At 38.9% G+C, this 18,444-nt stretch overlaps 1 protein-coding gene and 1 long non-coding RNA gene across 5 annotated transcripts in view; one reads left to right on the top strand and one right to left on the bottom strand.

Annotated features, from left to right (window-relative positions):
• TAFA5 (TAFA chemokine like family member 5) overlaps positions 1 to 1,917 on the bottom strand; it is a 432,306-nt gene extending 430,389 nt beyond the window's left edge. For 2 of the 4 annotated variants that reach the window (XR_014578642.1, XM_083821409.1), the window contains exon 1: positions 990 to 1,917. Coding sequence is in view for 3 of the 4 variants with exons in the window: in XM_083821409.1 (XP_083677535.1) it covers positions 990 to 1,101 (112 nt within the window). In the remaining variant the exon portion in view is untranslated. The remainder of the gene's footprint in view (positions 1 to 989) is intronic. The other 2 variants (XM_083821411.1, XM_083821412.1) reach the window with 1 other exon arrangement.
• A 6,650-nt stretch (positions 1,918 to 8,567) lies between these two features.
• LOC310893026 overlaps positions 8,568 to 18,444 on the top strand; it is a 30,515-nt gene continuing 20,638 nt past the window's right edge. The window contains exon 1 of the long non-coding RNA XR_014578651.1: positions 8,568 to 8,964. This is a non-coding gene — a long non-coding RNA (uncharacterized lncRNA). The remainder of the gene's footprint in view (positions 8,965 to 18,444) is intronic.

Here is an 18,444-nt window from a genome sequence, read left to right as displayed (position 1 = left end):
TGCTACAGCAAAGGAAAGGAATGCACACTATGGGAAAATTAGAGACCACATTCAACTCGGGTTGGGAAAATACAGATTATATTCACTCTGGCAAAGTTGTGCAGGCCCCTCCTGATAAATTACATTTTTTATTATTGTAGCATAGAAACTGTTTTTTTCTTGTTCTTCCTGTTGAAAAATTCTCACCCTGGTACTATGGACAAACTTGCATTTCACAGACGTACAGACACTCATAGCATTTATACTGCACAACTTCTTGAAAATTACACTTGCTGAGGAATAAAAAAAACCAACAAAACTTTAAAAGTATTAATATTCCAGGTACTTGACTCTTACAGATTTATCTGTAAATCAGTGTGATTGACAGACAATCTACCAACCCTGAAAAATAATATGCAAAACTCTACCAATAACCTGTGAAGCAGCTCTAAAACCGATAGCATAGGCTCACTAAACTGCTGAGGATACACGTAGGAAGTTCCAGGGCTTGCTCCAGTGCAATTTCACAGTCAGAGGATCATGATGATCCCAGTAATGTACAGACATCTGTCACTTGACTAAGTATGTTCTTCCTAAAGGAATTAACATAAGCAAAATAGCTCCTGTTGATGCAACGTGGCCTGGAGTAGGAGTGTGTGTGTGTGAAGCAGCGCAGGGAAGAGCTGGTACTATCTGATAACAAACAGCGAGCGCTGGGTCACTGTTACTACAACTGAAAAGTTCATTCTTAAGATCCAGTAAGCATTCCTGTTTGGAGTGGAAATGCCACATCCACAACCTAAAGGCACCTCATGCTCCCAAGAAACAGCAGTGCTAAAGTGTCAGTCTCCCTGCTTTACCGTGGGGGGAGAAGGGCCGAGGCAGTAAGCCTGAGGCACAGTACCTACGTCTGCCAGCCTCAGACCTCGGCCTCTGCCAGAAGCATCACCTCAGACAGGAAGGGCGTGGATTTATGTCCAGGAAAAGCACCAGGACAAATATGTACTTACTGCAGTAAGCGATTAGTAGACTGGCCAGGATCATGATAGCCCAGAAAGTTGAGGACATGCTTGGCAAGGCGTTGGCATCTTTCCTACTGCTTCTCCTGGGAGCTGGAGCCATTGAAGCCACTTCCCCAGAGGGGGAGAAAGTCAGACAGTTTCACCAGCCAGCTCTCCCCTTGACCGATGGCCTTTCTCCACGTGTAATCCCAAAAGCAGGCATCTTCCACAGCCCCTCAGGAGCAACACGGCCCTGCTTCAGGTCCTCAGCAGCAACACGGTCCTGCTGCAGGAAGCATCTTCCAGCCAGAAAGCCAAGGCACCTCTGAAGCACGCAGGACTTCAGTGCAGCGTCCACAGCCAGGCTTTCCTCCTGCTGCTGTGGCGATGTTCACAAGCGTGGCAGGCTTTATACAAACTCAGACACCCGGCGTGATGCTGAGCTTTGAGGATGTCCCACAGAAAAGCTTTTTTTTTTTTTTCTCCTCCTCCTCCTCCTTGTTAATTTCCACAAGTTGTCCCGCTAGCTTTTCTTCCCCCAGGAGAGGGAAACCTCCTCAGGAGGGCCCTGGGCCAAGGCGGGGCCGTGAGGGGCAGCCTCCCCCGCCCCACCGCCGCTTTAGGGCGCCCACCGCCTCACGGCGCACAGCGCCATGGTCGCGGAGAGCCGAGGGCACCTGGGCGCCCGCCGCCGCCCTCCGGCGGGGCACGGCTCCGCCGGGCGGCTCCGCGGAGGGCCGAGGGCGATCCCCCGGAGGAGGAGGAGGAGGATGAAGGGGAGGACGGCGGCAGAGACGAGTGCTGCGTTCCCCCAGTGGCGAGCCCAGCCTGAGCTCCCCCCTTCAGCTGCTCCTGCGCTGGGGGCGCCCGGCCGGACACTTTACAAGGGTCGGCGGGTGAGCGTCCTCCTCTCCGCAGCCACCGTCTCCGCTCGCAGGCTCTGCAGCTCGAGCAGCGCCGGCCCTTCAAGTAAAACGAAGGAGGAGGCGGAGGAGGAGGAGGAGGGCGGTCACGCCCACAGGTGAAGAGCGCATGGAGCCGCCCTTCCCTCGGCTCAGCCACCGGAGCCATCCCGGCCCGGCGTCTCCCCGCGGCCTTCCCCGAGGAGGGAAATGGGGGAGCCCTCAGAGCCCTAAGACGGTGTCTGGAAGGGAAGGGGCCCGGGGTCTCTTCTCTCCCCCTCACCTCCGCGGCTCGACGCCCCGCCGTGCCCCAGGGCAGCGGAGGGATGCATCGGTGTGAAACCCGGTCTAGGAGGTCCACCGGTGCTCAGTAGCCTTCAGGGTAATAATAAAGGGTGTTCAGAGGGACCAGGTCGTTGAGCTTTTCCATTTGGAGTCACCATGGCGATGTCCTCGAGTTAGTATTTGAAGTTCTGCGCAAGGGAGTCACCTCAGGGTGCAGGTGGGGTTGGCAGAGTGGAAGAGGAGTTGGGCACAAAATATCTCAGCCACATCCTCTGGTGTTTTGCATGCATAATGAAAATAGTGTTAAAAAGTAGATCCATGTTCCTCTGATAGCCCCAGGTTTGTCTGATTGTTTACTGCTTAAATATATGGACCTCTAATTGTATGAGTGGTGCGTTATTTACAAGACAGAACTGTAGGGATTATTATTTATTTATTTTAGTACGGCCGCACTTGACCGGACACTTAGAGCAAAGTTCACTTTTGCATCATGAGGACATCATCAATGTGGTCACTTTGATTTCAGGTCTGATTATCTACCAGAATGGTCTGCATCCTTAACTGGTAGGGCAGTAAGCTCACGTGTTCAAGTGTGCTTCACAGAGATAAAGCTATAGCTATCACTTTGGTATATGTGCAACATGTGGCTTTCCTTCCCCTTATTTTCAGTGGAAATTTCTATTACAGTTAAAAATCAGAATGTAGCATTAAGGTAACATGATAAGCTTTATTCTCCACCTCCGCACCATTTAAAAGAGCATTTTATTATTATTTTGTATTTAGAGACTAAATCTTTGTAACACCTTCAATCCCTACTTAGACACTAGATTTTCTTTGTAAGTCAATATAAATTCCATACCTCCTTTGGTATCCTCAAGTATTACTTCAATTTGATGTTGTAAAGTACTATTGCATAATGAGTTTTTTAAAAGAACTGGACTTTCAAATTTCCTGTTCTCAGAACAGATGTAAATAAGTATTAAGCAACAAAAATGTCTCAGCATGATGTGCTACTGTTCACAGCAATTCCAGGACTAACATGTAAATTAAGCCATTTTCTGTGTATAAGAAAAGAAATTTGATTTCCATTAGACCTGCATGTATTGAGCATACTGCTGAATGATATATTTTAACTATTGCAGAAAGGAGAAAAGCACAAGTAGCTTGACAAGAGACATATGACATGGCGTATAGATTAATAGACTTTAGAGCCACAGGGCATAGCTACAACTGTATACAGGCTTCTATACCTTTCGGTATAGTCCATAGAATTTTATAAAGTAAATCTTACATTTTACCCATTAAGTCATGGTTATACAAGAGGATTTCCCCTGGAAGTACATCCAGCTTTCAGTCTGAGGAGTGGGAGTCATGATTTTTGTTCACCTAAATAAAGCCTGAAGCCTGATGCAGAAATGAAAGTATTGCTTTGCTAGTTCTGAAAGTTGCCATGGTTCACTTGAGACCAGGTTAGCTCTGCTCGCTGAGAACTACCCAGCTACTCAGAAAGTAAGGTACCACTCACTGAAAACAAGGATTAGTGAGCTGGGGCCTTTGTGTTTCTATTCACATCCACCTGTAATAGTTTTATGTGAGTCATATTACTTTCTGATTTGTTTGTCAAAAGCAAGATAAGCCTTAAAACTCTGTAAAAATAAATTTATGTCACAGCTGCTTTGTTAGGAAGGTGTATGCTTTGAGCCCCAGTAATGGTCTGGCTTTTCTTCACTGTATTGTATTGAGAAGTACCTCACTGTAGAGGGACATTACTCACAGACTAAAATTCTGCTTGGTGAAAGAGTGGCAGGATGTGACCTTAAATTAATTTGCTTGCATATTTCCTGACGTGGTGACATGGGGTGGCATCACCCCACCGGTGGTGATTTTGAAGGAAAATGTGTGATGCCTTCTTTAAAAGGAAGCTCTTCCTGGGGTTTTCAGACACTACCTCTTCTTCCAACAAAGTCCCAGTATTCAGACCTTTGAGTGTGCAGAGATGTAGAAACACTGATTAAACCCACAGACAGATGTCTGAAAGCAGACGAACCTTGAATAGGAAAACAGAAACCCACGTTAAAGGCTGTATATCAAAGAGAAATAAGCTCATCAGAAACCAGATTTATTCCCATACAATCAGGGACACAGATCTCTTGTTCTACCATTGCTGTTGGCAGAGTTAATATCTAAAAGGAAATTAAAATAATAGTTATGCTATTTATTAAGATAGGGTGTGCCATTGCTCCGACCGAAATCACAAGCAAAATGTTTCTATCGACTTGAAACAAGCATCATTTGAAGTCTGTTGTATGTTGTATCTGTGTGCCAGGCAGTTTGTCCATGATGCGTATACGCACCACTGCTTTCTGCTAGAATGTCAGACCTGGAAAGCACGTGCAGTGATGTCGACCTCTATTACAGGTGCAGTCTCAGAGGATAAATCCTGGCATTCAGTTAGCATAGAGCACTTAGAGTGTAGAGGGAAAGTAACATTTTTCAGATCCTACAGAGACCTCCCATTATTTCTGAGTTTGTTCATTTACTTTGATAAGAGAAGTTTTAAGTAAAAAGTGGGTAAACTTTCATCCATGTTAGCGATTCAGTGCACTTAATTACCAACCAATAATATATATGCCAATAATTGAGTTTTAGCTTTAGGTAAAATGCTTTAGTTGATTCTAAATGTTGATTTTAAAGAAAGAACAGAATAATTTCTGAACAGAAACTATTGTTTAGATGTGTTAAAGTCGTGGGAAATGTAAGACAAATGGATGTAAAAAAATAGCGTCAAAACTTTTTCTTTCCAATGTTACAAACATGAATGAAATAAAAAAACAGCAATGTACCATCACTTGTTATTTTATCTCACAACAATTTTCAGAGGAAAGGCATTGGAGCATAATACTGAGAAAGCAAGTACTCCAACTTTATTTAAGCATTTACATTTACAACAATGTTGTTAAAAGCCTCTATGTCTTTCTCTGACAATACATAGCATCTCTTTAACAACCATAACAAGTATCAGAAAAACTGCAAGGGAATTGCAATGTTTTTCCATCTTCTTTGAGAAGAAGGGATCAGTGGAGACTGGAAGATGATACAGATTTATGGTTAAAGAAAACTAATATTTTTAGTTAGATTTTTGTGAGAAGATTTGCTATCTTTGTTTTTACTAATCTTAAGCCATGTTTGGAAAAAAAAAAGGCTTAAACACATACTTCAGTGATTTTATGTTATATATGTATTTTTATGCCTGTACGTTGATTTAATAGGGAATGTTATTAGTTCCTATTAGTTCCTATTAGGCAGAAAATTATTGTGTTTGTGGCAAAGAAAGAGGAAGGAGGATAGAGTGTGTAGATGCGTGCTGATTTCATTGTCAAGTTATAATTTAGAGACTGAGTTCAGTCTTTCAATAACAGGAATCATGTTTGAGTCTAAATGGCTAAGAACTGCATACATCAGAAACTACTGAATCAGGAACTTAGTTCTCACGCAGTACTTTAGTAAAAGCCTTTATTTACAGGGTACTAAAAAAAAAACGTAGAGAGAGATTTTGATACATTTTCATGCAACAGTTTTTTTTCAAGGGCAGTTATGGTAAGGTCCTTGAGAGCTGCCCACAATTCTCTAAACATATATTTAGAGGGAAGCTATTGACAACTCATTCTTTCAGTGACCAAAGTTAGGTCATATTGCTTACTGCATTATATCGCATATATGCCAGATGCTCTCACTGATGAGTGCTTTTGCTGGTTATTACAGACCTCTAGATATGATGTATCACTCCTAGACTGTGCCTTTTCACTGATCTTTCTGTAACAGACTCAAGCTACTGGTTGGCAGTATTTTTCTTGTAGCCATTATTTTTTTTTTTATAATATTCCAATTGCCTGCTAATGACATGCTATATATAGTTTGAAAAACTGTACGTGTTTCCAATTAAACATTAATACTTTCATAAGTCACGGGAAACCCTCACCCTGTAAAACAAAATATGTAAAGTTGTTCACTGCAGCTGTGTTAAACAATTACCCAGTTATTTGCAAAGATGAATTTAAAAACATTTAAAAAACAAGATAGTGATAGTGGAAATACACTGCCAATACAAAACATGTTTTTATCTGTCTGTACAACTGATGTGTCGTCACAACATCCACATTATCATTCTGACCAAATACTATTTATAAAATTTACATTAAATTCCAGGAAATGTCTGAAGTAGAAACACTTAAGATCCATTTTAATTTCACTTTGTGTCAAAGGCAAGTGTATAGTTTTTAGGAAAATCTTGACACCAATAAAATATTCTATCAAAATGTGCCATTTTTTTCAAGAAAACCTAGCTCTAAATAACCAAAAAATTAAATGAAGTTTTGCAAAAATGCTATGTTCTCATTTAGATCCTTAAAATACTTAGGAAAAAAAAAAGTAGTAAATGTTGATATGCAAAATAAAACACAGCCCAAATGTCAGAACTAAGATTGGGTTATAATAAAATACATCTCCTTATAGCACATACTAATAAAATGTTTATTTTTATGATGTGGGTGTGTAAGATTGTTTCTTTGCACTGAAGTGCCTACAACTGATGTGGTAGATAAGTACGTTTCTGTAACTTAGCAACCTTCACTGGTTCAGAAAAAAATTTGGGGTATCTAGAATGCTATTATTGAAATTGTCTGGAGTTTAGCAAATTACCAAATCATTTAGAAGTGAGTCATTAACTGAGCTACAGTGATGCAATAGACTGGATTTGACAGCAAGAACAGAAATAACTAACTTGCATACAGGGGTAATTTAGGAAGGTGAGTTATTTTTAAATATTAGGATTAAAAAAAGCTGGACATGAAATGGCAAACAAAACTGAAATAAATCCAAATATAGCAAATTACTTTCATTTCAGTAAGTAGATAAAGAATAATAGGGATATGAAATCATAACTAACTGGGAGCAAATTTCTGTCTTGGAGATTATATAAATTAATCAAATATAGATTAATCAAATCTGTTGTGGGTAAGGTCTAGTTTCATTTAATGTATTAACGTGAAAGGGACATTGAATTCAATACCTGTTCCAAAGTGTCCAGGAAAATCTGCTTTTAATACATAGCCATTAATAAAATTCTTTGTCATTAGATTTTAAGTAAGGACAGAATAAACAGACTTTTTGATAATTTATTCCATTTTGTCTTTTGTTGTTGTTGCTGTTCTAATTCCTTTTTATATGTTTTCCTTGCATGACCTACCAAAATTTGTGATAACTCACTTTTTAATACCTGTGTGATATATGAGTAAGCTCACAAAAATAAACAAACAAACCCTCATTCACTCCTTGGTATTTTTCAGTCCTGTAGGAGATAGTTTCCCTGCATTGAGTTCAACAGGAGAGAGAGATGTATATCCTTTACATCCTGTACACTCAGCAACTACCTATTTGAGAGAAATAATTATTTCATCAACTGCATGACCCTGGCATATGTCTTTCAGGACATGTGCTCCAAAGAGTGATTGTTTCTTTTGATGCTCTAATACCCACCAGAGATGTAAGGGCATATGTGGCTAACTGTTTCTCCCTGGCATTTGCTCGAAATCTCACCAAGACAGGAGAAGAAAGAGGTGGTATTGTCTGGAGGTAGAGTACTGGGTCACTTCTTCCTGTTGATAACTAAGCCAGTAAGTTTTCTGAGCAGCTATCTGGCAATCGTTTCAATGTCTTATTTCCTCAGTTTTTGCTGGAACCATGAATGTTTAACGATTTCTCTGTAAAGTATTTAGAGCTATATGATGAAATGTTCTGTTTGAAAATAAAGCAAGGCACAAACATTTTACTAATACATTGTGAAGAACTCATGTCAATGATAGGGAAGTGAGTATGTGACTAAGCTGGTACTTGAATTATTAAATTCACCATGCAGCAATGTGGTTTATCAGTGAATAGATGGGAGTTTCCCCAGAAAAGAAGATTCTTGACAAACTAAGAAAAGCTGCAGATATAAAAGCTAAAATTTTCATCTAGATCTGACAAGACTTACAGACAATGTGGTTTGTTTGCCAATTCCCATTTGCCAATTCAGCTACTATCTCTTCAGAGTAGAATGAAATAATGTTTCTTGTATCATTACACTGCAATTCAGAAAGCATCTAACATTGTGTAACCGGGAAAGCTCTCAAACAAATCAGCACCTTCCTGAGTGGAAATTAGAAGCTATCAGTGTACAGTAAATAATAAGTGTACAAACTGTATCCTGGTGGACTTTTTTTGAGAAGCAGACAAACTGTCAATTTTTTTTTAATTTTTTTTTTTTTGGAAGGCTCCGAAGGTGGATTAGTGATTTACTACAGAGCTTGATGGTAAAATCATTTTTCCTGTGGGATTTTTGGCTGTGTTGATTTGTGTTTGTGGCTTTTTGTTTGTTAGTTGTTTTTTTTGTTTGTTTTTTTTTGTTTGTAGTTTTTTGGGGGGGGGGGTTAGGGAGGTGAGGAGCAGAAGAGGTGGCATGGATGCAGGGAATTCTGAATTACAAAAGGGACTTTTTTTCCATAAAACATTTAAGAACCGATTTGATTCTGAACGTGTTGCTCCTGTGTGCATCTTGTAAAATTAAGTCCATGATGAAGGATGGCTTTGGATACTATGTTTATCTTTTACAGAACACTAAGCTCATGAAGCTCAAAAATAGGAAGTGCAAGATCCTGCACCTGGGGAGGAATAATGCCATGCATCGGCATGGACTGGGGGCCAACCATCTGGAAAGCAGCTTTGCAGAAAAGGACCTGGAAGTCCTGGTGGACATGAAGGTAACCACAAACCAGCAATGTGCTCTTGCAAGAAAGCAAGCCAGTAGCCTCCTAGGATTGCATTAGGCAGAGCATCACTAGGAGGTTGAGGGAGGTGATTCTTCACCTCAGCACTAGTGAGACAGCTGGACTGCCACAAGAGGTAGTACGAGAGAAAGCAAGAGAGATATGTCCATCTCTTCTGTATGACAGACATAGACATATTGGACACAGTGGAACAAAGGAATCAGAGCATCTGCTGTACAAAGACAAGCTGAGAGAGTTGGGATTGTTTATCATCAAAAAGAGAAAGAACAAGGGGGTTCTTACCAATGGGTCATGTTGGGGGGGACAGACTCTTCTCCGTAATATACAGTGAAAGGGCAAGTGACAAAAGGCACAAATACAGGAAGTTCCACTTAAATGTAAGAAAAGATATTTTCCTGTAAGGATTAGCATATGCTGGAACAGGTTGTACCAGGTCATTTTGGAGTCTCCATCCTTGGAGACAGTCAAAACATGTCTGGACAACGTCCTTAGCAGGGTGCTGTAGTTGATACTCTCTGAGCCCTTTGAGTGCTCTTTCTAGTGCACTTTGAGCAGGCAGGTTGGACTACATAATCTCTAGAGGTCTTTACTAGCTGCAATTATTCTTTAAAAAGTAATTGAATAATGCCAAAAAAAATAAAATAAAATAAAATAAAGTGATGCACATTAGATGCTGTCATGCCTCTTTTTAAAGTAATTAACTGTCATCTAAGACTTTGAGCAAAATTTATCCTTTTAGATGGCATGATGAAAGCTAGGCACTTCAGCACAGGATCTAAACATCAAGTCAGCACATGGATGAAGTTTAAGAAATATCTAGTTGATAGCCACTAGAAAATGCTGAGGACAAAGATTACTCCTGTCCCATCATTAGGACTATTTTTCTATTCATTTGGGTCTTCATCCCAGCTAGTAGGTAGTTGCCTATAATTCTAAATGTTAAGTTTAGGGGAGAACAAAGTGATGGTGGTAGGGCAGATGCCACGCCATGTCCTCAAGGCATCCTAGTCATTACAGTATTTGTTCAGGATGTATAGGAGCTCAGTTCAGTTCTCTTCTCTGCTTCAGGCAAATCTGCATCAATCAATGGTTCTATAATGGGGCACTTAAAATCCCCATGTTGAAACAGTGTCACCATACATATAATAAATCAAGACTCACAGGGCAGAAGGAGAAAGTATAAAAGTGAAACTGGTTCTGTAGCTAACTATTTATGTGGGTACTCACCTTGAGAGGAGACCAATCTTTTCTAGCCTGATCCCAGGATGGTTTCTGTAATTTTAACAATGACTGTATGATGTGCTTAATTATAAAAAAGACAGGCCATTGAAGATGATTGATATCACAAAACTTTGATTTACTTGGTCTTAGCTCCCATGCTTTGTCTGTGGATTGGATAATACCTAGTGTGAGTGTGCAACATTCATGACAAATTTGTATCACATTGCATAAAATGAGATAACCCATGACATTGACTTTCTGACTTTGAATCAGTTTCCACCCAATTCATAGATTTTTTTTTTTCTGAATGGATGCATTTAGGACAGGTTTCACCAAACAAAAATGTTATATTAATATTCACAATATGTTTTCTGACAAGATCAAAGAAATACAACAATTAATACACTGTTGTTCACTCGTCTGAACTCTCCCTTTCTTCAGATTCACATTCTTCTTCATTCTATCCAGACCAAGTTTGTTTTCTTTTATTAAGAGGCACCTAATTAGGAAATTGAGCTTTCTGGAAATGCCATTTTTCTTACAAAAAATACTTTTCCCTTGTGCCAAAATTTTTTGCCTTCTCCCGTACACCTTCATTTTTTAACCTTCAAAATCTGCAAGTTCTATGAAATGAGAACTCAATTTCTTCTTTACTGCAATTCTCCATTACAATCCAAATTGAGCAGTATTATGTAGTGTTTATGCATGGCACTTCTGCATATAAACCACACCCGCATATAAACTATAGCAGCTCTTCATGCCTAGCACAGGAACCTCTGCAGGGAGTGGGGACACAGACACACCATGCTTTGCCACGCTCCCATGGCCCCGCACCACTGGCCCCAGGCCTGATGGGGAGCAGCAGGAACCACCCCACACCTCTGCCTCAATAAGTTGAGTCTGGGATTTTTAGAGCAGGTCTTGGTGTGGATGAGGGGTGGGGACCTGGTGTAGCAGCAGAATGAGATGGTAGAATCAACTGCCTGTGGATCCCGTGGATGTTGTGGCAACTGAATGGGTGGATGTAAGAAACTGCAAGAGACTGTCTTTCATTAATTTTGCCCAGAGAAGCTGTGGAGTTCTACATCTGTGGAGATATTCAAAACCCAATTGGATATGATCCTGAGCAAGCTGCTTCAGCTTACCCTGCTTGAGCAGGCGAGTTGGACAGGATGCTCTCAGGAGGTCCATTCCAATCTAAACCTGTGATTCCATGATTTGGTAAATAAACAGCATTATCTTTCTTCTTTATAGAAATGGATACTATGTAATAGCGAAACCTGTTGAATATATAGTGTAAGCGGGAAGACAGAATGGCTCAGCTGTACATGCTAATTTGGCATAGACACATTTGATTTACAAAGCTTTAATAAGTAACAATTCCTCAAAGTGTTCAGCTCATTAGAACTGGTTCATCACTACCCCAGAAAGGTCTCTATGCCTAGGGCAGTTTGGTTCTGTCTCCTGTTGGGCACACTAGCAAGAGGCTGGTCAACTCATGCCTCAGGCTGCGAATATTGATTTTGCAGGTTTCTTTTAAGATATCCTTTTGATGTTCCCCTGTAGAGCTTCACTATTTCCATCATGCCCAAAGCCTTCGATATTATCTCCAGTTGAATAGAATTGCTTTCAATTTGGAATAGGGTGACCCACACCATTTGTTAATACAATTGGAGCTACTGGACTGGAAAAATGATGCGCAAAATTTTAAAAATAATGGCCTTGTCTTCTAATGGGGAAGCAATGTATTTGTTTACAAGAACACTAACAAATATTTTACTTCATTTTTATTCCAGTGCTGAGGTTAGCAGGACAGTAAAAATGAAACCCAAACACATTTTCTGTGTCATCATGAATTAAGGCAATCAGTAAAATTCATTGACAAGCTGCCAGCCCTCATCATTAGGGGCTTTTCTGATGCTTATTCCACAATGGGTTTTTAAATCTCATCAGCTGCATAAGCCATCTTTGTCAGACAGAAAGGACATTAATAATGTCTTTATTTATTACATGAACATTGCAAACATGAAACTAACATGATACTTCAAGTCTGTTGTAAATGCCTGTATGTCCATAGACTCTCTTTTGAGCATGTTCAATGTTGGCACCTAGTATGACATGAACTTTGAGTTATCTGTGTTGGTTAAAATTATACAGAATTGTTCCTTCTGCAACCCTCCCCCACCCCCATAAAAAACACAAACCATACCAAACCAACCAAGCAACCAACCAAACAAAAAACACATGACCTGATATAACCAAAATGCCCTCTCATATGCAAAAATCTTTGTGATTTATGTTAGATCTATTTTTTTAAAACAATATTTTAAGGAGGTCATAAGAAGTATTGAATTTGAGAACAGGTTGAGTAAAAATCTTGCGTACTTTTAATGGCTCTTCTGAAAAGTTTAGATGCAGCAGAACTGTACAAGTTTTGATTGATGTGGATGTTCTTCAAACTTCAGAAGTGATAAAAATTAGAGTTAAAGGAACTTTTTTAGATAGAACTTTTCAGTGATGTCTTCATACATGATTTCTCCTGCCTTATGATTAACTGTGGTGCTGGATGCAGCTTTTCTATACAGTATTCTTCCCTTTCTGCCTTGTCAGTTTTAGTTTCAATATAATTTTAAGAGAGAGCTTCTGAATCATTAGACTTTCCACCTAATTGCAAAGCCATTACAGGCTTAAATATGGCAAGAGCTGAGCCTGTCACAGCATACATTTCCTTTAGTTTAATTGCAGTCCAGCCACCTTAGCTTTCTTCTAAGCTACTTTTAAACTTAGATAACATCCTTTATGAGATTTCCCATAAACTAAAATGTCATTCTCGGAAACTCTGATACCTTTCCAACGTTGCAGAATCACACCAATTTTTCTGTGATGATTCTGATGCCAAATGGGAAGCAAAAGAATAGATATCTTTTAAATAATGTCATAATAAGTTGTCTTCTTGTCTCTTTCAGAAAGATGTGGTAAGAATAATTTTGACAAAACATTTTTTATCAGAAAATGTTGAGTTGGTAAAACCAAATCTTTTCACAAAAATGCAACTCTTTTCAATAAAAGTTTAGTAATGATTTTTTTTTTTTCAGTTCCAAAGTAGAATTTCTAATCAAATCCTGGCAGATGGAGGTACACCTGTCTTTGTGGTCAGTGCAAATTAAAGAGACATAAGCTTAAATCTCTCACTTTTTGCTTCAGCAGGTAGCTGAGCCTGGGTCTATCACTTTCAAAGTGACTGTCCTCAGCACTTGGATTGGAGGGTAATTCTTTATCAGCCTCCCTCCTTAATATCTCTTGAAAATGTTCTAAATATCTCAGTTCTTCCCCTACATGGAGATAAATAAAAATAAAAATTAAAAAAAAAAATAAAAGACGACTGTGTTTACTGAAATTAAATTCTTGTTTTCAGGTCAGTCTACTTGTCAGAGTGACAAAGTTGTTTGGATGTATTTAGATAGGAAGACTCATACTGTGCCTGTGAAGCTCTACTAAGCTTTGGGTCACAGCTCTGTGTTGATTCACAACATGTTATTCTCCTTCATTTAAGACGAATTATCTCTACGGGAACATGTAAAAAGATTGAGCATTTCTGTCTGCAAGATTTTACAAGGAAAAAAACTTTAGTCTTACTAGAAGTGAGTTGAGATTATCAATTGAATAGACAATTTTAAGTGCATATTGCATATCAATACAAATTCTCTGCTTACAATACTCACTAGTTCCTCCTAGATAGATTTTAGTTTCTCCCATTCCATGTGACAATAAGATAAAAGAATTTAGATCAATCAAGGGATTAACCACATAGTTTAGGATTTAAAGGATGCAAGCAGGTTCTCAGTAGTGAAGAGTATTAAAATTGCTGATAACTTGTTACAACAGCAGACTGACAAGAAAAGGTACACGATATTATTTCTTCGAAATTCATCTGTGGCACTCAAAATTGTGTGAGATGACTGCCAAGTGGGCAGTTGTACATATAAAAGTATCACAAGATACATTACTTGAGCGTAAATTTTATGAAATACCATGGCTTTTGGGAGTGATTTGCTAAAAAATAGCTGCTTAGAATGAAATTACCTTTAAGAAAATATGTGAAAGCCAAATTATGCATATTTTTATAATTAAAATAAGCTGAAGTGATTGATTTGATAATATATCAAGTAGTGCTACTGAACATACTTCTTTGGCTATATCAGTTCTTGATGGCATTTCATTCCAAAATCAATTGATTACAGACATTTTTTTATCATCCATATTTCCATATAGACTTAGGAGAATTATTATTTTTTACTGTTCTCCAATAAGCAGGCAAAAGGTGGTACACTGATTGTTTGATTCTAGGATTCTAGCTTAACTAGACCCTGCCTCTCAGTCTACTCACTTCATTCATGACTTCATTTGAAGGAGGGAGGCAAGAAGGAAGGAGAGAAAGAGGAGAGAAGAGTGAAGCAAGTGAAAAGCATTTTCTTCTAAAACACTGGAAGCAGTGTGTTAGATACTGCTCAGACTCAGGTGAATTTTTATGAACTTACAAATTCAACTTTGTTTGTTGAACACATTAGAATTACAACTTTCACGATAGATAGCAGCATCCGTTTGAATGGAAGTTGGTTGTTCCTGTGCTTCTGTGAAATAACATAATTTCAGAGCACCATGTTGTATTTCTTCCTTTCCTTCCGACTCTATAAATGGCAGCAGGAGAGTTTAGTTGTAAAATTGACTACACAGTAACTGAAAAACTGGATTATTTCATCTTGGTGCTGACTTCAGCTTAGTGCACACTTGTGCACAGGAAAATCTGCATGTTCTATGGAGTATTTATCTGCACTTATTACTTTACATTTAGGTTCACAATCCGCATTGTAGGTAGACCTAGTCATGAAGGATGGCCTTTGGATATCCATACCTACTCTGCCTGAGAAACTGTGACAATTCTTAGTACTGAACAAATCTTCAATGTGTTTTATAGTCAGCTCTTTCTTGGCTTTGAATCTATTCATGTCGAAGCTGATGGATTCTCTACATTTCTTGTAGCACATGAGCAAACAAATCTGGAAGGGATGTTTGCCTAAAAAAAAGGAAAACATTTTTCTAGAAACATGTCCGTCAAATCAAATTCAGAGGGGGTGCCCTGTCTTAAAGACTGAGATGCAATCCAAGACTCACAGGGTGAGATCAGAGTGGGACATTTGCATGGGATTTCATTGTTCTGTTGTAACTGCCTTGTAATGTGTAAGTGTAAAGAGTTAATTGGTAAGAAACACTCTTGTTAAGCCTATATTCCTTAGATTTATTGCCACATGGAATCAGGTATTTGTAACTAAGAAGCTAGAGTTTCATATGGGTCAGTGCTGTATGGTGGACAGAGACTAGGAACATGTCTAAGGAATTTGGCAGGACTGGGATGAGTGGGCTGCAATGTGCTATTATGTCAGAAACAAAGACCACACACCTGTGGGCACATCTGTGGACACAGAGCTCAGAAAATTGGGAAGTCAGTATTCAAATCAAGAAGGCATTAAAATAAATGGAAATACATGGTTGGCTTCAGTCAAAACAGGTGTTTATTCAGTAAGCAGGACTGGAACACCTACTGAAAGAAAATGATGTTTGCTTTCAAAAAGTTTGTTTTGATCTTCTGTAGAGTCAAATAAATCTTCCTCTGCAGGGATTTCATTTTTCAATTGTTTTTGCTGTTCTAATATGATGCTCACTTCACTTCTGACTCAAATAGTAGAAAGTGAGTGTTTGACTTTAAGTTTTTCTGTGAAGCCAGGGGTGGCAGGAAATGGCCCACTGCTATTATACAATGAATTCAGTAGTGAGCTGCAGGGTGTTGGCATACCACAGGCTGTGGCAATACTGACAAACAGCACACACAGTGGCTGTCTTGGAAAATGTACAAATGAGAGAATGAAATGACCCAGAAGGGCATATAACATTTAATTTGTAAATAGGATCTTATAGTATAGGCTGTATTGTAACGCACTTGTTTTGTACAATATGATCTGAAACACTGTGAAAACCTGCGCTGATATTCTTGTTCTGAACTGTTCCATTCTAAATGCCAACTCTTTTTAGCCCACAGGGCCAAAAAGTATGTTCTGCATGTTATTCACATGTATCTGCACTTGCTAATGGACATGCAGGTATAACTATTGTCTGGCTTTCTGCTAGAGCCCAATCACAAGAACATCTAATACACCAGCTGCCAAACAGCATTCCATAGGGGAATATGCAAAGTGATGTTATACTACTGGCTTTGGGCTTCTCTCTTGCCATGCACAACACCCTTTACGGGTATCCAGACTCTTCGTTGCAGAAAAGGAGCCTGAATGACCATGACTCCTGGCATGTAAGAATAAACAGACACAAAGGAGCAGCCACTTACACCTTAGTTTTACATGTAATTTTTTTAAATTTTAATTTATTCACTTAAACCTGGTGCTGTAGTTACTACAAATAGGCTTAAGAACCTGGATCTCCTGGTTAATAGCTGTATTACAATGTAATAACCAAGAAAGAAAGACAACAGAAAGAAAAATGTTAAGTAACTGAATGGACTGGATTAACCTGGGAATATTGAAAGATATGATAAAGAGAAGGAAAAATACAAGAACATAGCTCTTAGGCTGGTGAATAGAATTTATTTAAATTTCATGATCTTTTGTTTCCCTGAAAAGGGAACCCTGGGTGAAATGCTGCTTCCATCAACAGCAAGAGCTCTTTTGAGAAAAAAAGATCAGGTTACAATGTAAACCCTATTAATATAACAACCTATATTATCACAGTATATTAATGTTAGTAGTTGAGTAACTGTAGCTCAACAGCAAAGAAAATCAACAGGATGCATATATACTCTGACAGCATATAGACTGAGCAGTTCAATGGAAGGCAGTATTTGTTTTTATTTACTGAATATTGGTTTACATGCACAGACCTAAGCACGAGTAACATATTGATCAAGTGACTAAGAACATGTTTGTTTATATCCTTCTCTCAAATAGTCTTCAGAAGAACATAATTTACTCTATTGATTCTAAAGACTAGCAAATCTAGATAAAGTTACCTTTGTAAGTACCCCTCTAACAGAAGGAAGTTTCCTTTCTTGAGATTCTGAAGTCTGCTAGTCCACTGAGATTCATGTGCAAAAGCTATTGCATTGTTACTCTTTTTTTTTTTCTTTTTTCTTGTCATTGTGTGGCTACTTTTACTTTGGCATAAATTGGAACAGCTACATCAGGAGTTGGTTATATAGTCAACAGAGAGCACCAGATATTGCTAGGCATTGGTTCAGAATGCTTAAAATTAATTAAATTGGTATTCAGCTAGTTCCTATAATCAGTGTAACTAGGGTACAAGTTTTATCATACCTTCTTTAACACTAGCAAGTTCAACTGGGAACTAAACATTAGTTCTATTGATTGTTAAGGTAGTCCACCTGTGACTAGATCTGACATTAAAGACAATTAAAGTTAGATAAGACGGACTTCTACACCTATGTCTTTCCTCAGCTCAGACAAGCCATAGTCAATACATTAGCTCCTGAATTTTCAGCCAGAGGAGCCCGCATTAATATACCCAAGCCTGTCTGCATAGATCAGTGAAGGTAACAGCTTTGATCTGTCTGCAGCTGTTCCTCTGCTAAGGAGTTTTAATTTTTCCTTTAGCAAAGGCTTTGATTGCTATCAGATCTCTCAACACACATCCATTCCGGTAGTCATTTAGCATAGAATCAAATTGTGAGTTAGCAAATCAACATTTAGGAAGAGCAGAAATAATTGCATTGGGAAAGTGCTATAGTGGGGACATGATAACCCTATTCTGCAGATCTGTTTGAGAATACCAGTCTGTTTCATCTCTAAATTCTCAGAGACCTACTCTTTTCTTGGTGCAGTTCACAGAAGTCAGGCTTGGTCCATATGAATAGTTGACCAACAAGCATTTGGATTTCAGAATTAATTCAAACCATTGAATGAATTTCAATGATTTTTTGGGAGTGCAAACCGAGGTTAATATTCATGTGTCCACAGAATTTATAAGAAATGATTGCCTGTAAGTATTCTGCTTCAAAGAAAATCTGGAAGTGCACAAGTTGACCAAATACGGTTTATATAGTTGATGTCTGCAAAACTCAAGTTTGGAATCTGAAAGTACCCAACATGGCTGAAGGAAAGAGCAAGTAGAGAATACTTGTTGACTAATCCTGAAAAGTACTTGCCTATG

The sequence above is a fragment of the Anser anser genome (assembly GCF_964211835.1).
Source record: "Anser anser genome assembly, chromosome: 1".
Taxonomy (NCBI): Eukaryota; Metazoa; Chordata; class Aves; order Anseriformes; family Anatidae; genus Anser; species Anser anser.
The sequence above is the reverse complement of the archived record's forward strand: the minus strand, read 5'-3'. Positions and strand labels throughout refer to the sequence as shown.